Here is a 23,990-nt window from a genome sequence, read left to right on the forward strand (position 1 = left end):
CCAGCTGCGCACCTGTCCGGCTTGTTCCAATACCACTGGACAAACTCAGAGTCTGGAGGCCCTTCCTTATCTTGTGACCCCATCACAGTATAGAGAGTGGTAACGAGTGTGGCCTCTTGGACCAGAATTAGCAGTGGGACATAGGGCAACTTTACCTCTCTGTGCCTCGGTTTCCTTGTCTGTAAAATGGGTATATTTGTAACCTGCCTCATAGAGTTGTAGTGAGACACATAATGAACTGGGTTAATTCACACAGAGTGTTCACTTAGCACAGGGCATGGAACGCAGTGAACACTCAATAAAATGATGGGGGGTAGAGGTAGTGATGGTGGTGATATTAGTAGTAAGAATGGTCATTATTAGCACTTCTCTCCAGACCCCTACAAAAGAACCACCGTTACCTAAACTGTTGACTTTGGGGCCAATGAGGTTAGGAGTTAGAGTCAAAAGTGGGTAAGCTGAACGGGGAGGAATGATGACGTAGGAACAGGAGTGGATGGGTTGCTTTAAGGATTTGGAGCATGTAGCTTTCAGAGGGGTGGAAATAAAGCTGCTCTCTTGCTAGGGAAAAGCAGAACTCGTTCTGTGACCCACCATGAGAAGTATGGCAATCTGCTCCACTGCCCTTTTGATAATTTCCAACCTCGGGAAGGAAGGCTAGTCTCAGAGGAACACAGATCTGCTCCAGAGGTTTGAGTACTTCACGGACCAGTGATAAGCTGGCACCTGGAGGACTCTAGATTTAATTCCACGTCTAATGACATTCATTTCTTCAGCCTTCAATGTATACTAGGTGCTAAAGAAAACAGTTTAGATCTAACCCTTTAGAGTTTCACATCCCAACAAGAAGGGGCAGTCCACATGGGAAGTTTGCGGGTCTGGGATTTGGATGAGCGGTGGGCGTCCTGACACTGGCTCTGAAGAGCATGAGGCCTTGAGCGCTCACCTCTCTCCAGGTTCCATCTGTAAAGTGCGGGGTTTGAACTAGGTGACCACAGGCTCCTCTCAGTTTTAATGTAATACTGAGTCCACTAAAAGAGAAACCCAAGCCTTGTTCCCTTTATGTGTTCAGTCTTTGAGTTTGTGCTGACACTCTCAAAGAGGTGGTAAAATGTCTTATATATAAAGGAAGAAAGGTTTCTCATAATTTTGAACAAGTCATTAGGCTTCTATGACTGTTTCCTCACCTGTAAAAGGGTTATCAGTACCCAGGGCTCTCCCTCATAGGGTGCCTGTGAACATGAGATAATAAAAAGATTGTAAAACGCTGTGTAAATGTCAAGAGCCGTGTAATGGGAAAGAGTAACCTCAAATAGGGTAGGAAAACAGCATGCGAAAGACGAAAACTATAAATTTTCTTCTTCCTGAAGTTTAAAAAATACGTATTTTCCGCTTTGCTTTTTAACAGAAAACAACTGAATGCTTTTTGTACACTTTTCTATGAATACTTTATAATAGCACAGTTTGGGGGCTGACCTTCAAAAATCAGACCGTGTTGTAAGAAGTTACTTCAACAGAATCCAAATTGGGTTTCAGAACCGAAATCCCCTTGGAAAGAATTTAAGACAGGCTTATTGTATTTTTTTTTTTGAAGTATAGTTGGTGTGCAATATTATGTAAGTTACAGGTGTACAATATAGTGATTCACAGTTTTTAAAGGTTATACTCCACTTATAGTTATTATAAAATATTGGCTATATTTCCCGTGTTGTATAGTATATACTTGTAGCTTATTTTATACATGATAGTTTTCATCCCGCACCCCTCCCGTGCCCCTCCCCCTTCCCTCTCCCCACTGGTAACCACTAGTTTGTTACTGTATTTCAAATTCCAATCAATAATGAAGTTGCAGCCTACAGTCTGGTCCACCTCTTGCAATCACAGATTTATTTGCAGGGGTAAAATTTGGAAAGTTTAGAAAATGATGGAGGATGTCTGGTCTCTAGGGTGCCTCTTATAAGCTTCAGTCAGCTATGGCCTTTAGAAGGACAAATAGTAGTTCCCTAATTCATTTATTTGTCACCTTTCTCTAAAGAGATCAAAGCTGCTTTGTGGACTTAAATCTATTTAATTCTCACAACATCCCTGCCATGTAAGTAGCTCCTATCACCCTCACTCTGCTGATATGGAACCCACAGCCAGATATGAAAACTGCCTTTTCAAGGGCACTCACACCATCAAACCAACAGCAAGAATGGGAGGTGGATTCACATTTTCTAAATTATATTTATTATCTTCTTTCCATTTGTCCAAATTCCTCTAAGTGAAGCACATCTGAGAATTCCATAAAAGACATACTTTTGTCTCCAATTCATAGATTCCTAGAAACCTGGCAGATTTGCTGAGCTTTCCTATTCAGTGTTGGATATTCTAGAAATTTTGACCTAACGCTTATTAGCTATTAAGGTCATGTTTGTAGTATTACGTGGTTTATGGAGTCAAATCTACCTGGGTTTGGCTAGCTCTGTGAACTTCAGTTTTCAACAAAATGTGAATACTTGCATCAGAGTTGGTTCAGTGAAATGGAGTAATGTGTGTAGAATGCTTAGCACGGGGCCTGGCACACATAGTAAGCCTTCAACAGATAAGAGCACTCAGACTACAAAGCAAACCGATTCTTGGGTTCATTCTTGCCTTGTTAATAAGACTTTCACTGAATCTTTAAGCTTTCGTCAAGCAGATCCAGATGTATTACAGGTTTTTGTTTTAAAAAGAAGCTTCTTATGCTGCTATAGCAAGCCTGTTGCCTTTTCCCGTTCCTCTTCAGCCTTTCAGGCTGGTTACGCAGGACTCGCTGCACTTTAGCTTGGATTTCTATCAAAATAAGGTTACCTCTTTACTGACCCTGTGAGTCTCATGAACCAACATTTGATTTCAAAATTCTTTGGGTTTTCTTGCATGTGGTAAGCTCCCATGTAATATGCTTGGAAATAGTCCAGTTTGGGCTCTCCTCAAGAGACAAAGAGAAGGATTAGATGATCTAATGGGCCTTGGAACTTGGAAGAGACAAAGTTGTCTGAATGGAACGCTAAGCTGTGACTCCAGTGTCATAGGCATTTATAGCTGCCAGTGATCTGTGTTCCCATAGGGGGGCACATGCAGAAAATAAAGTGTACTGAGCCCCACTCCAGACCCATGGAATAAGAATCTCCAAGAGTGGACCTGGGAGTCTAGATTTGTTTCTAATATTGTTTTCTTTGTGGTCCTGATACCCTTCCAGGCTTGAGAACCACTGCTCAAGGCCATTTTCCAGATGAGGAAAGTAAGGCCCCAAAACTGCCACCTCCAAGATCACACACATGGCTAATGGCAGAAGCCTGCCTGGAACTCAGGTCTCCCTCCCAGTCAGTCTAGGGTTTTTCCACTACTCACTCGGACCCCTGGGTCCACTGGTGACTCAGGAGGAGTGGATGGAGCTGTCTGCGTCTGTACTTTCTCATCTGTGTTATAGAGATAAAAACTCCTGACCTTACAGGGCCACTGGGAGGTTAAATTAGTTAAAGGGTATTCAGTTCACTTCGCTCTTCACTCAGAGCCTGTTCTTTAGACTGAAAGAGTGCTAAATTAAGCCATTTTGCAGAGAGGTCTGAGTCATCTAGTAGCAGCTGTCTGTGCCTCACTGGAGGTGCTTTGATCATTGTCATCTAAATGCGTGTGTTAAGTACTGTCTGTGGCACCTCGCTCCAGGCTGTGCTAAGTGAGTTACCCAGATAATGGTCTCTGCCCTTGAGAACAGTGCTGAGGCTAAGGGGCCTAAAGTTTATTCACACAGCAGCAGAACAACACAGATAGGCAGACAAGACTGGGCATCCGAATATACCGAATTCAGAGAATCTAATCTTCGAGCCTCGAGGGAGCTTGGAGACATCCAGTCTGCCTCCCTGGCTTAGACAAGTGAAGTGCCTTAGCCCAGGTCACATAGCAGGTTGGGAGCAGGTTACCTGATCTGACCAACATTCTCCCCACCTCCCCATGCTGGAGCAGAGTTGTTTTTCTCAAGGGTTGGAAGGTAACAGTGTCCATTATATTTAATCAGGAAAGTTGGGAGCTGGCATTTCAAGGACATCTGGAGACGAGAGAGCTCAGAATGTGGGCATAGGGGATGGTGGGCAGAGTGTGTGTGAGAAGGATTGGGCCAAAAAGGATTATGAAATAACTTGAAACAACCTAGAAAGAAGGCTTGAAGCAGTAGGTGAGGTTCGTGGGCCTAGTTTGTACCACAGAGGGAAGTCACGGTGGGACCGTGAGAGGAAGGTCAAACACTCAAAATTACTGCCACTAAAAGGTCTGGGATGGGGCGGGATGGAGTGGTTGGGTGGTGGGAAGCAGCTCTGGAAGTTCAAGAAAAATCTTTTCCCCCGTTTCTTGACAGCTGTCACACGTCAAGGCCCATATCTAGCACTTTACGCAAAATGTTTTTATCCTCAGAGCCACCCTACCACACAGGTGTTGTTTTCCCATTTACAGATGAGGAAACACTCTCAGAAGGATTGGGTAACTCGCTCAAAAACACAAAAGTACTGAGGGAGGCAAGATTTAAGCTCATGTTGTCTCCTTCCATGAGGTCTCTCTGAGAACACTGAGAGGAAACTTATAGACATCCAGCCAGGAGGTAATTAAAATTGTCCCTTTTTGTCTGTAAACAAAGAAAGGAACAATAGAGGGGCTATTGCACAGGCTGAGAGGTGGGAAACCAACACCAGCTCTTGGAGTAGTCTGAATTACGCCCCAGAGAGGACAAGTGGAACATGGCTAGAGGTTACTTATTTGTCAGATCATTAACATGGGACATGATACAATGAGATAGAGGAGAGGAAGACTCAGAGAAGAAAGATAAGCAGATGTCATATAAAATAATAGTTACTGATGATTTAGGGTGTTTCAGATTGAGGACTAAGCATTGCCCAACTGAAGGGGAAAGTTCAAAGTGAACAGGTTGGTTGATGTATCCTCTAAACAAATAATAAGTGGCACTGGGTGAGCTAGATCCTCAGAAAACATCATTTATGGCCCTGTGTGCATATGGCACTGTACTAAGACACTATAACAAGGAAGTGAATAGTCAGGACTAGGAAAATAGCAAACTAGGAGGGGCCGTATATTATCACACAGCACCTTGTAGTGGAGGGAGAAGAACAGGGAAAGTTAAGCCCTGACAGGACCTCAGTGCCAGGAAGAGGGGATCATTGAAGTGGTTTTGAAGAAGATACGAAAGAATTGAGGCAGAAAACAGAAGCAAATGCATCCAGTCTCCTGGAATCCAAGGGAAAAGAAAGGGAGAGAAGACCTGATGGGTGCTTTATTATGTGCTGCGTACATTAAATAATCAATTTACTCAAATTAAATAAGGTATTCAGTTAAATTCTCAGTCCTCACAACAGTCCTGCCAGTGGAGTGTTGTCCCATTTTACAGATGAGGAAACTAAGGCTCTGAGAGGTGGTGCCTTTCCAGCGATCAGACAGCTAGGGGAGGCAGGATCCACCTAGATCTGACTCTGAAGCCCTTGCTCCTTCCTCACTGCCCCAGTCACAAGTTGGCTAGGAGACGGGGGGGACTGGTTATGTGCAGAGTCGGAAGCTATGAAAGGATGATGAGGATCAGAACGGATGCAGAGAAGTGACGAGGATGCTGGTGGTCTCGCTGAGTGAAACTGCTGCGGAACAGAAATGGGAGATGTTGACCACAGGGAAATTCACGTGGTCAGGTTCACGGTTCATTTGCCATGTGTGGCATTTTACTGTCTGGAACATGGAAGAGTAAATATTAGCTGCATCCAATTTGTGCTTTTGGAGAATGTGAGTTCCTTGTTTGAAAATTCTTTGCAAGCCACATTTTAGTCTTTGGGCTTCCAGATCGGTACCTCTTCAAATAATAGTTCCAAGAAAAATACTGGCTCCAATGTGTGGTTTTCACATTTTTAAACTGATGGTCCTGTTGGCTACCTAGACATTCACACCAGCAAGACATCTGGAAGTTATGGGAATCCTTTCCCCCAACTAATACAGTGATTTGGCCATCTATGTTCAGTAATGTCCCCGGGTCTGACCTCCTTGCCCTTTTCAATGACCGGTGGGCTACTTAATGTTTGTGAGATTATGGGTTTGTGTGAATTGCAACTAACTGGTGAAACAATAATTATAATTTGGGGAAATGAGGTTTGTCTATATGAGGACTTTGTAATCTGGAGTATGAAAAGAAGAATGGACAAATGTTTTGTTTTAAAAGTAAGTGTCTGTGGCATAGTAAGAAGTCTGGGAAAATGTATTTCAGCTACTGACTTAATTTCTGTTATTGTTGCTGACTTACAGCCCTACTCCTCCTCTAAGTATGTGTCAGGTCTGAACATAATTCTTCTTTGTACTCCATTGACTCTTGGAAAATAATGCTGTGATTATAAGGCTTCCTGAATACTGTTTTCAAAATGTTAGTAATAACCGCATTGCACCTATCTGCTACACTTGGGTAACCATCTCTGTTGCTCAATTTATACTTAACATTGGTCATAGTGAAACATGTTTTCATCACTTGAAATCCAAATTTTATTTGCTAGGTTAGTAATGGCCACTTATTTCTGTAACATAAATTAGGATGTTGTGCAAGTTTGGTTTGCAAATAGGTTGACTCTTGAAGGCAACAAGTTTGCCTTGGAATCAGTATGAGTCGTCATTTGAGTTGACTACCTGAATATTCACGAAAATCTTTGTTTTTTTGGTTTTCAGATAGTGGTAAAATTTGATAGTGATTATTAGGATAAAGGATTTAAAACTGGAGTGGGTTTTTAGAACTATAGAGTCCACCTTCCTTCCTATTCTCATTCCTTTATTTTTCAGGTTGGAGAAAGAACAAGGTCAAGAACAATAGCTTAAGTGGCATGACCTGCCAAGTGGCAGAACCCAGAACTTTCAGTCATTCCCGTTTACTATCCACCAAAGTACTGTTTTCCTCTAATTGGCAAACAGTTCACTTGAAGGCACTGTGTTTTTCTACCCTAGATGTTGGGTTGGGAAAAAAAAGAAACTGCCTTTTACATAAAAGCTCTTGAAAATGTTTCTCATACATCAGATCAGCAGAACACAAAAGTTTCTTCCTGCCAAATTTCCCCAAGTCCTCTTTGCTTGAATTTTCTTCTCACTTTTCTTTTGAAAAGCCGTGTTCCCTTTGCACTTAGGAATAACGAATCTTATTTGTTCTGACAACAGTATGCAAACATCTATTGCATCAAAATTCCCAAGCAGAGTAAAAAAACCAACAGTCCTTTTCTGAATTTCATTAGCAATGGCAGCAAACATTTCATCAGAACCTCAGAAGCAATACAGAGAAGAAAAGAAAAATCAAGTTAGCAATTATATAGTTAACATTATACAAGATGAAAGCCTGCATTAGAAAATCCTGAGTGCTGTAAACTCTACTTTTGAATCTGCCTTCAGGCTGTCTGTCCTTTCAAAATGTGGTGCCTGTTGGCAGAAGTAGGATTTGAAATGAAATTCATTACAGGAGTAATAAATACAGTGTGTATGGTGAAACTGAATGTTTATGGAAAAGGTTTTTTGATAAGGACTGAATCAGGCCATCACAATGCTCAAGACATCTTTGGATATGAAATCAGACCAGAGGTTTTTAAGAGAGTCTCTGAAAACTTATGTATAGCTCTAGCCCTGAATTTGCAGTTGACCTGAAGGGGCAAGGGTGAGCAGACAACTGGGGAGAACACAGAGTACCTCATCACAAGATATAACTTATCCCGAGAAATCTTGTCCAAAATGTTACATGTTGATAATTCACATACGGAGAGGAAAATTTCTAACAAGCGCCCTGACACCTTGCTGCTCTGGGAGGCTCACTGCTTAGCAGTATCTGGTGTCATCCAGGTCTGCCTCATGTCCCATCCACTCCCAACTCCCTCTCCCCCAGCATCCCTGAGCCAAGCACTTAGAGTTCTCCAAATGTACCTGGACCTCTCTTGCCTGTAGGCCTTGCGGGAGCTCCCCACCCTGCTTGGAATCCTCTTTCTCCTCTGGAAGCCATTGCTGAAGCTCGTAGAACTTATTCCACTGTATTTTAACGGCACTCTCTCCCCTGACACTAGACAGTGAGTCATTTAGGTCAGGAGCTCTGCTCGGCCTTACTGATGTTGGTGAACACAGGACCCACCAAGATGACAGGCCCTCAGTTCATGGTGGTGGGTGGAAGAGGAAGAGGCAAGCAGACAACCTCCTGGGTAGCTTACATTTTAGGATGCACTTAAATAATAATAATAGTAATAATAATAATACTGGGGAATTATCAGTAATATCAGAAAACCTGACTTTAATATTGCTTCCTTTAGTGTAATATACATAATAGGGTATCTGTACATATCACTGGAGTTGCTGCTCTTAAACCCATCTGCTGTGGATGATGGAGTGGCAAGCATTGCTTTCTCTCACCTTTTTGCCTTTGCTCATCTTACCTCCTCTTCCTTCAAGATTCTTCCCAGCATCACTGTCCCTCCTGCAGTCGTGTTTAGAAGCCTCCCGGTAAGCTCCCCCGGACCCCCTAAGCTCACATCCATCCTGGTACTCAGGCCACCAGGATAGAGTCATGTGTTTTCTGGTCCATTTCAACCCCTGGCCTTTGCATCCTCCGCGCCTAGGAAACAGGGGTGGTCGGCAGACATTTACTCAGTGAAAGTTACATGAATCATTCCTTGAGCCCCCAAATGAGGAAGAGAAAATAGATTTTCTTGACATTTTATTCCCAATCCATAAGCTTTCAATACTGTAGTCTCTTCTTACAACCTAAGGTTTAACCCTATTTAGGGCTACAAGTTTCAGTTATCTGACAGCTGTGAGACTGCTACCAGACTGTCATCCTGAAACTGGGTTAAAATTTGAAAGCTCTTTACCGTGTTCTGACAATGATTAATTTGAAAGCTCTTTACCGTGTTCTGACAAAGTTTAATTGCCATCTTTGTATTAATTCTGAAAAAGTAACTGAATTCGTTCTGAAAAATAAGAGAAACCAATCGTATTTTTAGTACTTATTCCTTTCTAGTTTGCCATCATCTGTAAGTCTGTTGTCAATTGAAGCACGTTTGACTGTATTCCATTCTCCTCACTCGTTCTCACTTTGTCGGTTTCAGTCTCCTTACATGTTGAATCATATTTTTGGAATGAAATAGTCATAGGCCTTTTTATCATTAGCTATTTTACAATTTAATTTAGAAGAGGGAACAGAATGATAAAATTAAATACGAGAGGCCCTCTGTGTGTCATCAAGTAACCTCGTCTACTTTTGGTAACAAAAATAAAATTCCCTTTAAATAATTTCTAGCTCATTCTGAACCAACTCTGTACAGATGAGTGGCCTTCAGACTGTGTGAAGATTATGAGAGAACTCATCTCTCCCTCACGATGAGCCCAACCAAGTTTTTCCTGACAATTAAAATTTTCCTTTTCTTAATTTCATTCCATCGCTCCTAATTATGACCCCTGTAATTAGTGTGCCGATTACCTCCCCTGCACAAAGTCTCTTACTCCTTGATGTTCACCCTTTATGTATTTTTAGGCTCCTCCTCTCTCGGCCCCTGAATTCCCTGCTACCTTTTCCCTCACGGGGCTGCTGGTTGAGGGACCCAGAGTGAGTCTTCCGCAGTCACTTAACCAGCTGTCTCACCACGTTTGGCTTTTGTCTCAATTTTTAGCTAAGGAAGAGAATTGTCCTCAGGGAAACCGGAGAGCTATTGTACAGCCTTGTGCTTCTGCGATGTAGGGGGATGTGTGCTAATGAGTTGGTGCTCTCTCACCACTTCCGGCACAATCCAGATCAGGTCCACACTCTAGGCTGGAGACTGTGGCTCAAACAGCATCACCCTCATTAGAAGCTCAGAAAGGTAGTTAGCTGAGATCTTTCCGTCTGTCTATAGAGTTTGTAAAGCAAGTTCTGAGAGCCTTTTTGCTTCTTTCCTTCCTTTGTTTTGTCCCTCCTTACCATCTTTCACTCCCATTAGTGCTACCTTTTGGAGCTCGTGAATGTCCGTAGACCGTACACTGCAGCACTAGAACTTGGACCCCCCCCAAAGGCTTTGAAAATGAACAAGATGAGCCAGTCGCCCTGCTTTGCCCTTTCGGAAACTGTCTGCAGGGTTCTCCTTCCTCATGATGTTCTTGTTACTGCCTGGATGTATTTGTTAGGTCCTTTTTTCTAAAGAGGGCAAAACATTTCATCTCATCTTCACTGTATCCTACTGAAATAGTTGAGAAGAGACAGTGTTCGCCTGAAGGAACTTCAACACCTATCCCCCAATTTATGGTAGAGCCACGTGGTACCTAGATCTAGACTTAACCCACCCCACGGAAGTCCATGCCTTACAGAGCTCTTCTCTGGGTCTTGCGCAGAACCGCTTTTCTGCAGAAGAGCTAGGGGGTGAACGGTGTAATTTTTAAGCCGCCCTTGAGATGGGATGCCAGGTATCAACCCTGAGCCCCTATCATGCGCCACGCACTGTGATGCAGAGATGATGAGCAAAGGTGGTCCCTGTCCTTGAGCGGCTTACGGATTAGGCAGGGAGACAGTGGCAGGAACAGGTAATTACCGAGGATTTAAGTTTGGGAGGGATGGGGGAGCCCCTGAGTGAGAAGCTTTCCCAGAGGAAGGCAGTGGCCTTGGTGAGATGCTCTCCTGGGCTGCTGCTCAGTTCTCTGTGTTTCTGCGTGGCCCAGCCCAAGTTCGTAGCCACCTCAGCCACTGTCAGGCCCGCTTCTGCCTCCCTTAGCGAGCTCGCTCCTAATTGCCACCTGCCCTGGAGTATGTGAGCTCTCAGTGAGAAAGAAAATTTATCCCTCCTGACATCTTTAGGTGTGGATAAGGAAAAGAGTAAACGTTCCATGCTAAGCATATTGTCAAGTGCTGTGAATGTCACAGACGAGGAAGTTTTAAAAGTGTGATTTCTCCATGTTTACAAAACGAACAAATGACTCAGATCTATTGTACGCATTCACAAGAGCTGTGTCCTAAGCTGCTCCCGATTTTGAAGTCATGTGTCTTCTTGCTTTGCATGTGCGGAAGGTTTTATAGAGGGTGGAAAGTGGAGGAGGAGGGGGCGGGGGGAGCGGAAGGAAGGCTTGGCCACAGGACTTGGTTCTAGGTGTGTGAGCGCCTCCAGGGCCTTTCCTCGGGCTCTGTGGTGTGGAAGATGCCCCATAGCCCTCACCCCTTGCTTCCTTTCTTCTTTCTCTCTCTCTCCCTCCCTCCCTCCCCCTCCTCCTTCCCCTCGTCCTCCTCCCCATTCTCCTTCTCTTTCTCCATCTCTCTCTCTCTCTGTGTCATTTTTCTTCTTCCTTCCAGTTGGCAGGGATATTTTTCCCCTTTGGTATGTTTTCTGTTAGGCTAACTTCAGACAAGACCCTGAAAACTGAAAACAGATGTCGAGGTGGCCCAGAGCGTCTGTGGGTTCATCACTCTCGGAAGCCCCGATTGGCTCTGCGCACTTTGCAGGCTGGGAGCCGGGCTGCGTTTTGGGTGGCTTCGCCGACTTTGCGGCTGACAGGATTGTTGAGCCTCCCTAGATCTGGTCCCTCGGGCTCTCGCCTTTTAAAATTTCTTCCATATGGAATGCACTTTGGTGATTATTCCCCTTTCTTTTTTCTATTCTTTTTTTTTTTTTTCTTGTTTAAAAATGACTACACTGTGCCACCATAAAGAAGAATTTTTAAATGGATCAAAAATAAACCTTGATACTCTTTATCAGATGCATGTAGAAAGGAAAAATAAGCATATTTAATTAATGCCAGATTCTGAGGCATTTTGTAACTACCATGCTGGGTAAATCCTACGGAGTAACATACCTGATTACACTTGAGGTCTGCCCTCACTTAGTAAGACAAATAATTCCCCCTTCACTGAGCTTTATCCCACAATGGACGTCTTCAGTGCCTCTTTACCTTTTATCGTCTGAAGATCAAAATTTATCATTTATTTCGAGAAGCTTTACAAAACAAAGTATGATATTGGTGCTGGCTTTATTCTGCTATTAAGGTCTTGCATTCTACACAGCAATTTCATTTTTGTTTTGTCTAGAGCTTCGAAATTAGAGGAGATGGAAGAGAAGATGTTATATAAATTACATTGTGAGGGGAGCAGATAAGTTTGAAATATTACAACTGTCATTAGGATAATAAATCTCGAACGTATCAGGGATGGAAATGGTGTCATAGTCCCTGTCTTACCCAAAGCTGAAGTGTTGCAGTTTTAAAGTTGAGCAATTAAAAATTGTAAAGTTCCTTTTTAAAATATTATGATCTCTAGACTTGATTTCGTTATCTGTTTCAGTTTGACAAACTGAATAAACAAATCCATCCATCCCCATTGCCATCAGTCCTACTTTCTTCTTAAATATTACTTGGTCTCATAAACAGTACCGGTTACAAAAAGTACAAATGAAATAATTATTCTTCAAAAATTAAAAAATGTCCTACTGCCAGTTCACATGTACAGTAGTTATGCCACCAGGACACAGTGGACTGCAACATTTTGTCATATTTTCTTTCAGTCTTTTTTCTGTACGCCATATTTAAGATAAATTAATCACACTACATATATAGTTTTAATTTCATTTTTTCCACCTCTTGTTATAAGCATTTTCTGATGATAAAGATTGGTCTTAATTTCTATCAGATTTTGAGTGGTGATGTCACAGTTCATTGAAACTCTCAGTCTGTCAAATATCTAGATTTCCCCAGTGTTTTTCTCTGTTATAAAAACTGCTGTACTTGAATGTCACTACATGTACACTCTGGCTAAACTCAATAAACTTAAGATGATTTACACATTTTTCATAACTGATGATTATTGTACTTTCCTCTGGGCAAGGGAATAGAATCAGAGATGATATAAAGACATAGTGTGGAATAGTTTATTTCTTGGAATACGACCTCTATCATCTTGCTTTTTGGTAGTTTGCTTTTGCATTCTCTTTTGGAACAGAGAATGGAGAGTGGAATGACCTAGACGGTGTAAAATGGCTCCCTTTATGGAAAAAAGTAATTAGATCAAAGACCAGCTTGTCTTATTCTAAAATATTTGCCTACAGAACAGTCTTCTTTACCGTTTTCATCTTATTATCACTGTCAGTTTATATATAACAATAATCAAAGCATTCTCTTGTTTTGGCACCCAGTCACTCAGTGGACATTTATTAAGTTCCAGCACCTTGCCTGGCTCCCTGAGAATATGAAGATAAATAAGGCAGAGTTCCTCCCCTCAAGGAATTCGTAGTCTAGTAGGGAAGATAGAGAAGTAAACAAATGATTACAGCATCTACAAAGATACTCTGGGGGCTGAAGGAGGTATCACCTCTGCTTTGGGGCTTCACAGAGGAAATAACTTGAATTAATTTAGTCTTGAAGTGTGGTCACAGATTGCTAGGGGAAGGGCTAGCAGAGATGCAGAATACCCTGGCAAGTGTGAGCAAACTGTAATGAGTTTAGGACGGATATGGGGAATGGGGTTGAGGAGGGAGATGAAGATGCTCTGGGCCAACTAATGGAAAGTCTTGTTGTGCTTAGGAGGCCATGGCTTTAGAAAGATGAGCTAGGGTGTAGAAGGAGGTTGGGGAGAGCCTGAGGCAGAGAGATAAATAAAGAACTTTTGCAATATTCTAAATAGGAAGGCTGGGGACTTGAATTAGGACAGCAGCAGTGAGCATGAAAAGAAGGAGACAGAGTCAAGGTAGTTTAAAGATAGAGATTGGAAAGCGTATAGGAATAAGTTGCATCTACTGTGTTGGGTACCTGGATAGGTGGTATTTGCAGCCCTCTAAAATAAGGAAACATAAGATGGACCCAAATGGGATTTCTCATCTTCTGATCTTTGCTTGCTTCATACTCTTCCGTGGTTCTAAACAATTGAGAGTTGTATACCTTCTCGATGCTGGCAAATCAGTTTTCCTATCATGTGGTTTTCTAGTTAATTGCCCAAAGCAAAGAAATAGAATGTGTGCAAAGAAATAGAATGTGTGGTCTGCTTTTGCTTAGAAACCTAGAGATGGGCATCAAACCTTCTCTGTACTTGCATAACAAGCACTAAATGCATGTACTGAATTTGGGGATATTTTCAGTGTTTATTGACTTAAAGTGGATATTGTATGACCAGATCTCAAAGGATTGGTTTTTGTTCCACCAGTAGAATGCACCAGGTTCTGATTACTTTAAAACCCTCGTATTTTGACATATGACGTATTTTGACAGTATTTAAAGAAATGGAGGCAAATTAATACATGATGTCAGCTGAGGACAAAGAACGTGTCTAAAACAACAGCAGATAAATTAACAAGTGCATGATAATGTGACAGGGTACATCTTATGAAAATCTCAGCTCATTTGGAGGTTATAAGCTGAAACTCTTTATTCAGTTTACTTTCAAGATCTTTAGAGGAGTTTGTTGAAAGAGCTGTGGAAGTGAAAGCGGCCAGGAAACTAAAGATGTTGATAGTGCCCGGTCAGCTAACTACAACTGGGCTAATTTAGGCCTCCCTCTGCCCTGGGCATGGAAGGGCTCATCCCATTCAGAATCCCGGGTCGAGCAATCTTGTGGTTTCTCTTTGGGTGAGTCCATAGCACATCGTTTTTATTTAATAGAGCATATATGTTGCAGGTACCCACTCTATGCTAGCTCCGTGGGAATTCTGAGTAATAATATTAATAATCATAATATTTATTGACCCCCTACTATTTGCCAGACACCCTTCTAAGAATTTTTCATACATTAATTCATTTAATCCTCATACAGCTCTATGAAGTAGGTTCATTCTCTGTGAAGTAGATTGTAAACTCCATTTTACAGCTGAGAAGATGGAAACAGAAAAAGAGCACCCAGCTGATAAAGTGATGGGACCAGGATTTAAACCCGGACAAGCTGTCTCCAAGCCCATGTTCCTAAACACTCTAATCCTCACTGCCTGAGTGTCCTTCCCTCTTCTTATCACACCTCCCTGGAGAGCCTGGCTTAGTCATCACTTTCTCAGGGAGGTTCACCTTGATTCCTCACCCCACCTTCCGAGATCTTCTAGGTTACTTTTCTTCTTTGTACAAAACATGTTTGTTATTTCACTCATTGCACAGAATATAAGTGTTTGTATCTGTCTCTCCCACCAGACGTGATTTTGATTTTAATCCTCTTCATATCCACGGGCATTTGTGTAGTGTTTGGCACAGAGCAGGTGTTCAATGAATACAACTTGAGTTGAGTTGTTTTGGCTTGAACACACAATGCTTGTCCTCAAGGAGCTTTCATTCTACCTAGAAAAGAAGTTCCATCCACATGAAACAACTGAATAATGAAGAAATTTAAGCTAAAAGAGTATGGTATATACAGTAGGTGTTATAGGATTTCAAAGGAAGGAGATTAGCTGCAGGGATTGGGTTAGGTTGAGTTTGGTTGGGTTGGACTGTGTTTGGTTGGACTGGATTGGATTGGATTGGGTTGGATTGAATTGTATTGGATATATATAGCTTCTTCCAAGTGTGTAGAATCTGAGATGAATATAGATTATAGCTAACCAAAGAAGGAAGAATACTGATCAAAATGTTGACCTGAGGTAGCTGCGAATTCAATGCTCATGTTTAAGGGGGCAGCAGAGTTGTTTCAGACAATGTGAGCTGAAAGATCCTCCTCATTGTCACAGATCAATTATGAGCTCCTCAGAGAGGCTGACCCTGTTCGTTCCTGGGAGCTTCCTTCCACAGTATCTTGTATGTGCATAGCCCTCACAAGACTGCTTTGTGTTGTATATATCTGTCCTGTGTGACTGAACTCCCTGAGGGCAAGGATTATTTTTTGCCAATACCAAGCATACAACCTGGCACAAAGTAGTGATAAAAATAACAATAGCAGCAACAATTTACAGTTATATAGCATTGGTTTATAATAAAATATATACATGATAAATAACGTTTATCAGATCCTTACTATGTTCTATCCATTGTTCTGATTATCAAGTCAATCTACCTTTGCTGAATATTTTTTGTTGAAATTGTGTCTGTTGAATTTTGCTATCCTATGAAGATTATAACACCTAGGAAATTTTTAACTCTGTAGGCCCTTTCTGGACATGATCTGCATTTTAATTCTGCAAAAGCTGTTCACACACAGAAGAGTCTTAGCTCTTAGCCAGTGCCAGAAAGTTTCAAAACTAGCATTCCCTCAATGGTAACTTGACCTAACCAAAGTGCTAGCATTCAGGACAGGCCACTCAACCCAGGAAGAAACTAAGAAGCATTCAGGACAGGCCACTCATCCCAGGAAGAAAGTCAGAACAAAGCTAGGTACCCATTAGTAGTAGAGTAGACAACGCGCACACACACAATCCTCTTAATTCCAAGCCAAAGAGACTGAGCCTGCTGAGCCACTTCTTCTTCCGTTTGGAGTCTAAGACATGTCCGAGTTCACAGATGAGGCCCCTGTGGGCTGCTTGGTGGGGCAACAAGTCGGGAGTTGGCACAGACACATATGCAGACACTGTGACTGCAGAGCTTCCAACTTGGAATCAACCTTCTTTTGCAGGTTAGGGAGGGGATCTCCCATGTACCAGCTCAGCCGCTCCAAATACGCCGTCCCAGAACAGTGCAAGTAAAATAATCCAGGCAGTCCAATAAGCATTTCAGGCGGGCAACAAATATTTGTAAAATATTTGCTACTAACTTTTAAGAGAAAAGTGCGTTTAGAAAAATGTCGAGGCTTAATTGAAAAAGCACATAGCAATCAACTTTTATTCCCAGCTGGCGTAAAACTGTCTGTCAGCCAAATTTGGGTTGCCTGAAGACAGACAAGTGACTAATATTAGGGCTGTGTGTGGCCAGGCCCAAGTGTATTTTCTGACCGCAAAACCATGTCTGGATTCTCCTTTGTAATTACCACACGGCCTGCTATAATTGTAACACTTACATTTACTTGCTGCCTTTGACGTGGAATTCAGGGTCCAAGGCTGTACCCCAAGCTAGAGTGAAGTCCTTTGTGTTATTTGCCTAAAACCTATAAAATCATCATTGTGTGAGACGTGTGTGTGTCTGTGTCTGTGTGTGTCCGTGTTGCCGCATCTGTTAAATATGTTAAGTATATCCTTGTGAAAAGTACGCCCACTCCTGCCTTGTTGGATGAAGCACTTTACTAATGGGATGCTTATTGAACGCCTACCACTACATGCCAAGGACATTTTAGAATCTAGGAAACAGCAGTGAACAAGACAACGAAGTCCCTGCTTTCCTGGAAGAGAACAGGAGTAGGGGAAAGTAGAAGAGAGGGAGACAGACAAGAAAGTAGCACTTAAAGAGATGCGCTGTGCAGTCACAACAGAGCGACGGGGTAGAGGCGGGCTGGTGTCTTCTTTAGCTTACGAGGTCAGAGAAGGCCTCTCCAAGGCAACAACATTTAAACCGACATTTTAAAATGACAAGAAAGAGTAGGACAAGCAAAGATCCGGAGGGCAGAACATTCCAGGCAGGTTAGTATAGCAGCCAAAGATGAGAAAGAGCTTGGCATGTTCCAGAAGCAGAGGAAAGACCAGTGGGACTCGAGCACGGTGGGTGAGAGGGGGACTGGTCAGAGGAGCTGGCTATGTAGGCCCCTGTAAGAAGCAGGCGGGGGTGGAGGGGAGGAGATGGTGACCCCTGTAAGAAGCAGGGATTCTAGTTAGGAGGCTCCTGAAGAGGTCTGGGCAGAAGGCCGTAGTGGTTTGGACTAAGATGCAGTAGAAATCGAGAGAAGAGGCTAGATTTCGATTTAGGGAATATAGTTGAGAACCAGTCAACAGAACTTGCCAGTGGTTTGGATGTGAGGAATGAAGGGAAAGGAATAATCAAGAATGATTCCAGGGATCTCCCTGGCGGTCCAGTGGTTAAGACTCCACGCTCTCAATGCAGGGGGCACTGGTTCGATCCCTGGTTGGGGAACTAAGATCCCACATGCCGCACGGCACGGCGAAAATAAATAAGATAGATAGATAGATAGATAGATAGATAGATAGATAGATTGATTCCAAAGGTTTGGGCTTGAGCACCTAGGAGGAGGACGACTGAGATGAGGATTTAGCTGTTCACTGGCGGTCATCACTGACTAACCATGAACCCACATCTTGGGATCCAATAACTGCCCTCACCGACCTCCTAACCTTACATCACTGGGGAATATTCGTAGACTTTTGGAAATCCTTGATTGTTTACTTAATTACTACTACAAGCATTTTCGTGTCTTCTCCTTTTGGTTTTTATTTTATGACACCAAAAAAATCCCATTCAAGTTGCTAACTCAGTCCTGATACATCCCTCCTGGGTGCTCTGTAGATATTAGTTCCTGCCCAGGTTTCCCTCCTCGGCACTTTGCTTGGGTGCCCTGGGCCCGGGCATGGATGTTAGGTGTGGGTCTGAGATCTGCCCATCTGGGCGGAAGCTGACAGCTGGCGCGTATACTTCTGACAACATGCCTTGTTTATGTATATGGAAAACAGTGTGACTCATCATCTTGTTTTTCCTTTTTTAATCAGAAATTTTTTTGAGATCTCTTGAATACCAAACAGATTTAATCCGCTTGTTTCTTTATTATAATGCTGATATTTTCTACTTTTGCCTTAAAAATATTGTGGAGGCTTCAGTTTTCTTGTCTATTCGGTAGGAATAACAATAGAGTTGTTCTTCATGGGTGTTTTGTGCAGATTAAATGAAATAATGTATATAAAGTGCTTAGCATAGTAGCTGCTATGTAGCAGTCAGTAAACTCGAGGTATTATTATTAATAAAATAATAATCTGGGGGAGGGAGGGATGGCTCCCAGAACCTATACACTGGTTTTAGTATTCAAATTAAGCAGGCCAAGAAAGTAGAGCTATACATTGATTTACTGTACTAACTCCCTGCATGACTTTGGACAAAACCTATAATGTCTTTGGATCTCCGTTTTCTCCAGGAAATGAGAGAATAAGGATAAATAACCTCAGTTTAAAACTTTTGTGATTCTAGTAGACGATCTGTATTTTTTCTCTCCAATCTTCCTTTCAGCGGGCTTATCAAAAAGTTTTGTCTTTCTGTATAGATTAGTGTAAGTGGTATTTATTGCCAGATGTGACCTTTTGTTTTAGCACACTGTAGAATCCCAACGTTAATATCACTTTCTATAAATATAGATTTCGGGTGAGGAAATGTTCTAGCTCAAGAGAAGTTTAGCTATTGAGGCTCTTTCTCTTTTTAGACTCTCGGTCCGTGGGCTATTACTCACCGTTGGCATTCTTTCCCAGTCTCACTTATGTCACCTTCTTCTTTCGTGATCGCTGCTGTTGATAGCCACCTACAGCTTCTAAGTTCCCCACTCAGCCTTCCCTAGTGGTTGGCATTGCATTTGAGTTGTGCTTTCTTGCTTCCTCTACTTTTTGAAATTTAAAAATAGAAAATTAAAAAAAAAAACAAAAACCCACAGTCTTTCACATTGGCTGAACCCTGTTATTCATCCAACAGATTTTCTGGTGAATTCCACAGTATAACATATACAGTCAGAAATCTATCAGTTCAGAGTAAGCCCTGTAAGAAATGGACAAAGAGATACTTTTATTTTGACTGTCAAACGCACAATCAGAAATGGGTGGCAGCAGCCCTCAAGAGGAGGCTTTGGAAAGTGAATCAAAGAATCAGAATAGCTCTCAGCTCTGCTCCTTGACTTTTCTCCTTACCTGTCCAACTTTCCTGAACCATCGTGAAGAATCATTGGGTTGATAAGAGGACTCTTTTAAGAGTCTGACTCTTGCGCTATTCATACCAAAGACAGGTCCTGGGAAGCACAAGGACTCTTCATAGATCGAAGGAAAATTATTTCAGAAGCCCCAACTCACATCATAGCAAACATACTAAACTATGGCAACTTCCACATTAAATATAATTTTATTGCTGGCAAAATTTTTTGAAGATATTTTTACAATTTTGCTTTGGAAAACGGTTGGCTACAAGTAAGTGATTTAACCTCTAATTGGCTATTAATTTCTCAGCAATTATCTTAGCATACTTGGGAATTATTAAATTAAAACCTAAATCCAGCGTATATATTGCTTCCAAAGGAAATACTTTTGATTACCAAATCAACAATTAATGAAGTTAACCCAACATTACATTTTGTAGACCTTTAAAATTGATTATTTTCCGTTTTGTAGTTATCCTGTTTTGAAACCAGTAAATGGTTTTCAAGGTCTCAGACCTTTTTATCAGCCCTTGAAAAGCTGAAAGGCCCCAGGCATTGTACCTTAATGACCAATGGTTAGAAAATGCTCTGTCTGGGAAATCCTAAGCTCTGAGGGCTTCACTCTTGCCTTCTTCAAGGAATAAGCGCTGTTTGGGGGACATTTCTCTAAGAAAATACAGCAAGCTGGCATATAAATAGCACTAGTTGCTAAAACAAAGAGAAACCCCTACCAAAAAAACAGAGTAATTGGGGGCAGAATCCCTGGGTTTCAGCCATAAGTTCACTGGGTGACCTTGAACAAGTGCTCGGTGGCCCTTTTCCTGCCCCCAGTAGTACTTTTCCAGCATATACTTCATCTGGCCAAGGGGGAAGGCCAGGGCCAGCAGTTGTAGGAACTAAAAGATGTGCAGAACCATCTCAACTTAAGAAAAGGGTTTCCCTCACACATTAAAAGCGAGGCACTTTTTAATGTCTATATTCAATATTTTGCCAAAATGAAAGAAGGAAGGGAAGGGAGAAGAGAGAAAGGGAGGGGAAAAAGGAGGAGGAAGGACTACACTGTCACTGCACTGTCACACTTGTGTTTAAAACACTACTGATCTTTGATTTCAGTGCAGAATGACAAGTCTGCCTTCTCCAGAAAGAAAGGCTTTCATATGAGATTCTCTCAGTACCCCATTCAGAAGCCATCTATTATCTAGTTTCCCTTGGTGAGGGGCAAGGACCATGAAAAGAACACAGATATCAGAATCAAATAAGTTATATTCAAAGCTAGCCCTACCACTCATTTACTCAGCGGTTCTCAAAGTGTGGGCCAGAAACCCCTAGGGTACTCTGAGAGCCTTTCAGGGTACCCACAAGGTCAAAACTATCTTCATAATAATACTAAGATGTCATTTGCCCTTTTCACTCTCTTTCTTTTCATAAGTGAATTTTTCCAGAGGCTATGTGATGTGATATCATGACAGACTGGATGCGTACACAGATATCAAAATCCAACTATCTTCTATTAAGCCACACATTAAAGATATTTTCACAAATGTAAAACAATGCCACTCTTATCTCTAACTTTTTTTTGTTCTGGAAAATATAATTACTTTTAATTTTTTAAATGTCATTTATGTTCACATGTCATGGGATTGTTCTTTTTAAATGAATTAATAAATACATATTTTTTAATTCCTAAGTCGTAGTGTCTAACATGGCAAATCTTGATAAATATAAACCACATTTTAAAAGTTTATTGGCATCCTCAATAATTTCTAAAAGTACAAAAGGGTTCTAAGACCAAAAAGTTTGAGAATCCCTGTACTGTCCAACAGTAACTATCATTTATTGAATGTGTCTTTGTGCCAGGAGCTGTGCAGAGCACACTAAATTCTTCACCTCTTAATCTTTGCAATAAAGTTATAGAGACGTTAAAAACAGACCTTGCTAGCACGAGGTCTCACAGCTGGAAGTGACAAAGATGACCACGTCCTTCTGACTCCAAAGCCACATTCTTGATTAGTGAACAGTACTCCCTCACAAATTCACTCTCTGTAACTTTGAAAAAGTTATTTCGCTGCTCCAAATCTGTTTCCTTACCAAACGTGGGCAGAGTCCTGCCTCCCCTGCAGAAGAGTTAATATGCATCCAAGCGCCTAGCACAGGGGCTAACACCAAAGAGACCCTTCCATCCCTTCCTGTCCTTGACATGTTAGACCAACAAGACTCAGCAACTTCCCTTTTTCCCTCTAGATGGTCTTCAAGCAGACAGAGAGGCTGACGGCACAGAAGGAGTTGACGAAGATATGATTGTGACCCAAAGTCAGACCAACTTCATCTGCCCCATTACACAGGTACTGTTTTCTCCTCCTTCCCCTGAAAGAAAAAGCGATTCACTTCATAGAGGCAAAGGGTTCCTGTTTGCTTTCTGACTTCATTTCATGTCTAGAGTTGAGGAGGGAGGAAAGGAAAGGGATGAGAGTTGAAGAGTATACCTGGGAAAGAGTTTTCAGTCAATGATGCCCTTAGGGATCTAGGAATAAATTCCTGGCCCACAGGCCAAGTGTCATTGGTGCCACTGGTCTCCCTGCATTTTCTGATGTGGTCATCTGCCCTAAGAGTTATCTAGAGCCACGAGATGGGGAGGTTAAACCTCGGAAGCCCCAGGTCTAGGCAAACATAGCGCCAAATAATTGTGGGCTTGGAGAAGTTACTGGAAGCTGATCACTATCATTCCTGAAAGCCTGATGTCTCCTTGATTGCAGTTGGAAATGAAGAAGCCAGTGAAAAATAAAGTGTGTGGCCACACCTATGAAGAAGAAGCCATTGTTCGCATGATTGAGTCCAAGCACAAGCGGAAGAAAAAGGCCTGGTGAGTTGCCGCAGGAAGGGAAGTGACACCTTCCCAGGGGTGGTCAGTCCGAGGCGGTGCGTTCACGCTGGAGGAAAAGGCACTTAAACTTCTCCCCTGAAGTCCATTCAGCTGGAGGGATAGTGTCAACATGGAAAAACAGGACATGAGGGAACAAATTAGTAATCTGTTCAGGAAGAAACTGAAGGAGCTTCAACCACACCTTCAGAACACGAGAAAAAGGAATTGGTTGTAATGTTAATCATTAGATAATAGGAATTTTTATGAATTTGTGCTGGAGCCTGAAAAAAATAGAGAACTGTGATACCGAGAGATTTCTTTTCCCCTTTCTATATGCACTTACCCAAACAAGAAGGAATGGTTAAAAAAATATTTTTTTTTTTTTTTGCATCCTGCAATACAGGTAGTTTGTTTAAAAAATATATTAAGTCATCATTCTAAGATAAGAATTCGTATCCAGTTGGTCTTGATGATCAAGATTTGATTGTCCGGGAAAACCTTTCATATCTTTAATTACGTAAATAACTTCCCAAATGGTTTAAGTAAATTCATGGATGACTGCAATGAGAAAAAAATTTTTAATTGGAATGTTTAGAGAATCTTTCTTTTATATATATATTTCTACCCCTTTCTCTTACACACACACACACACACACACACACACACGCACACACACACACATGCACACATGCTCCAACCCTGGAGGACCATGGCTCTGTTTCTATAATAACATAGAAGCCTGGGTTGGCTAGCCTAGCTTTGACTTGGTTGGCATTTCTTGTGCTTTTATCACAGATTTGTGGAAGGAATGGAATTGCAGGTGTGACCAGTTCTCAATGGACTTGTGATAACAGTCCCTTTGATGTGTGGCTTGCTTCTCCATCGCCCAGAAATTTGCTGGTCCAGACCTAGAACTGGAATTCCCCACCACTCCTCATCTGGGTGTGGACTTAAAGATAGGGCATTTGAGACTGCAGATATCTTGATGGTCATTCAGTCAAGTAGTTTGCCCTATTTATTCTAGAAGAACTGCCTAATGATTACAAAATCGAGATTGTCTGAGCACATTTTTATCTGTTTTGACTTTCCAGCTTACAACTGAGATATCATATTTCCCTAAGGAACCTTTCATTTTCCCTTGTGAGTGTAATTTTCTTTGTTTCTGGACTTCTAAGCCTTCTTTTTCTCCTAACTTTTTTCTATGTTTATTCTCTGAAAAACAAAATTTTAATTTGTTGACATAATTGCTAAGAATAGGTATTCCCAGATAGTTCTACATCACAGCTCTTCTTCCTTAAAGTTTGTGACATTCTCCTCGAGTCAGATTTGAAAAGGGCAGGCACTGATACAAAAGCACATTTCTCCCAAGTCACAGGATGGCTGGGAGCAACTCCCAGAGCAGGCTCACATTTAAATGCATCTTCTTGATTACATACT

At 41.9% G+C, this 23,990-nt stretch overlaps 1 protein-coding gene across 1 annotated transcript in view; it reads left to right on the top strand.

Annotated features, from left to right (window-relative positions):
• NSMCE2 (NSE2 (MMS21) homolog, SMC5-SMC6 complex SUMO ligase) overlaps positions 1-23,990 on the top strand; it is a 219,764-nt gene that overhangs the window by 189,144 nt on the left and 6,630 nt on the right. Inside the window, exons 5-6 of the mRNA XM_061171786.1 lie at positions 21,935-22,035; positions 22,447-22,553. Coding sequence (XP_061027769.1) covers positions 21,935-22,035; positions 22,447-22,553 — 208 coding nt within the window. The remainder of the gene's footprint in view (positions 1-21,934; positions 22,036-22,446; positions 22,554-23,990) is intronic.

The sequence above is a fragment of the Eubalaena glacialis genome, chromosome 17, assembly GCF_028564815.1.
Source record: "Eubalaena glacialis isolate mEubGla1 chromosome 17, mEubGla1.1.hap2.+ XY, whole genome shotgun sequence".
Taxonomy (NCBI): domain Eukaryota; kingdom Metazoa; phylum Chordata; class Mammalia; order Artiodactyla; family Balaenidae; genus Eubalaena; species Eubalaena glacialis.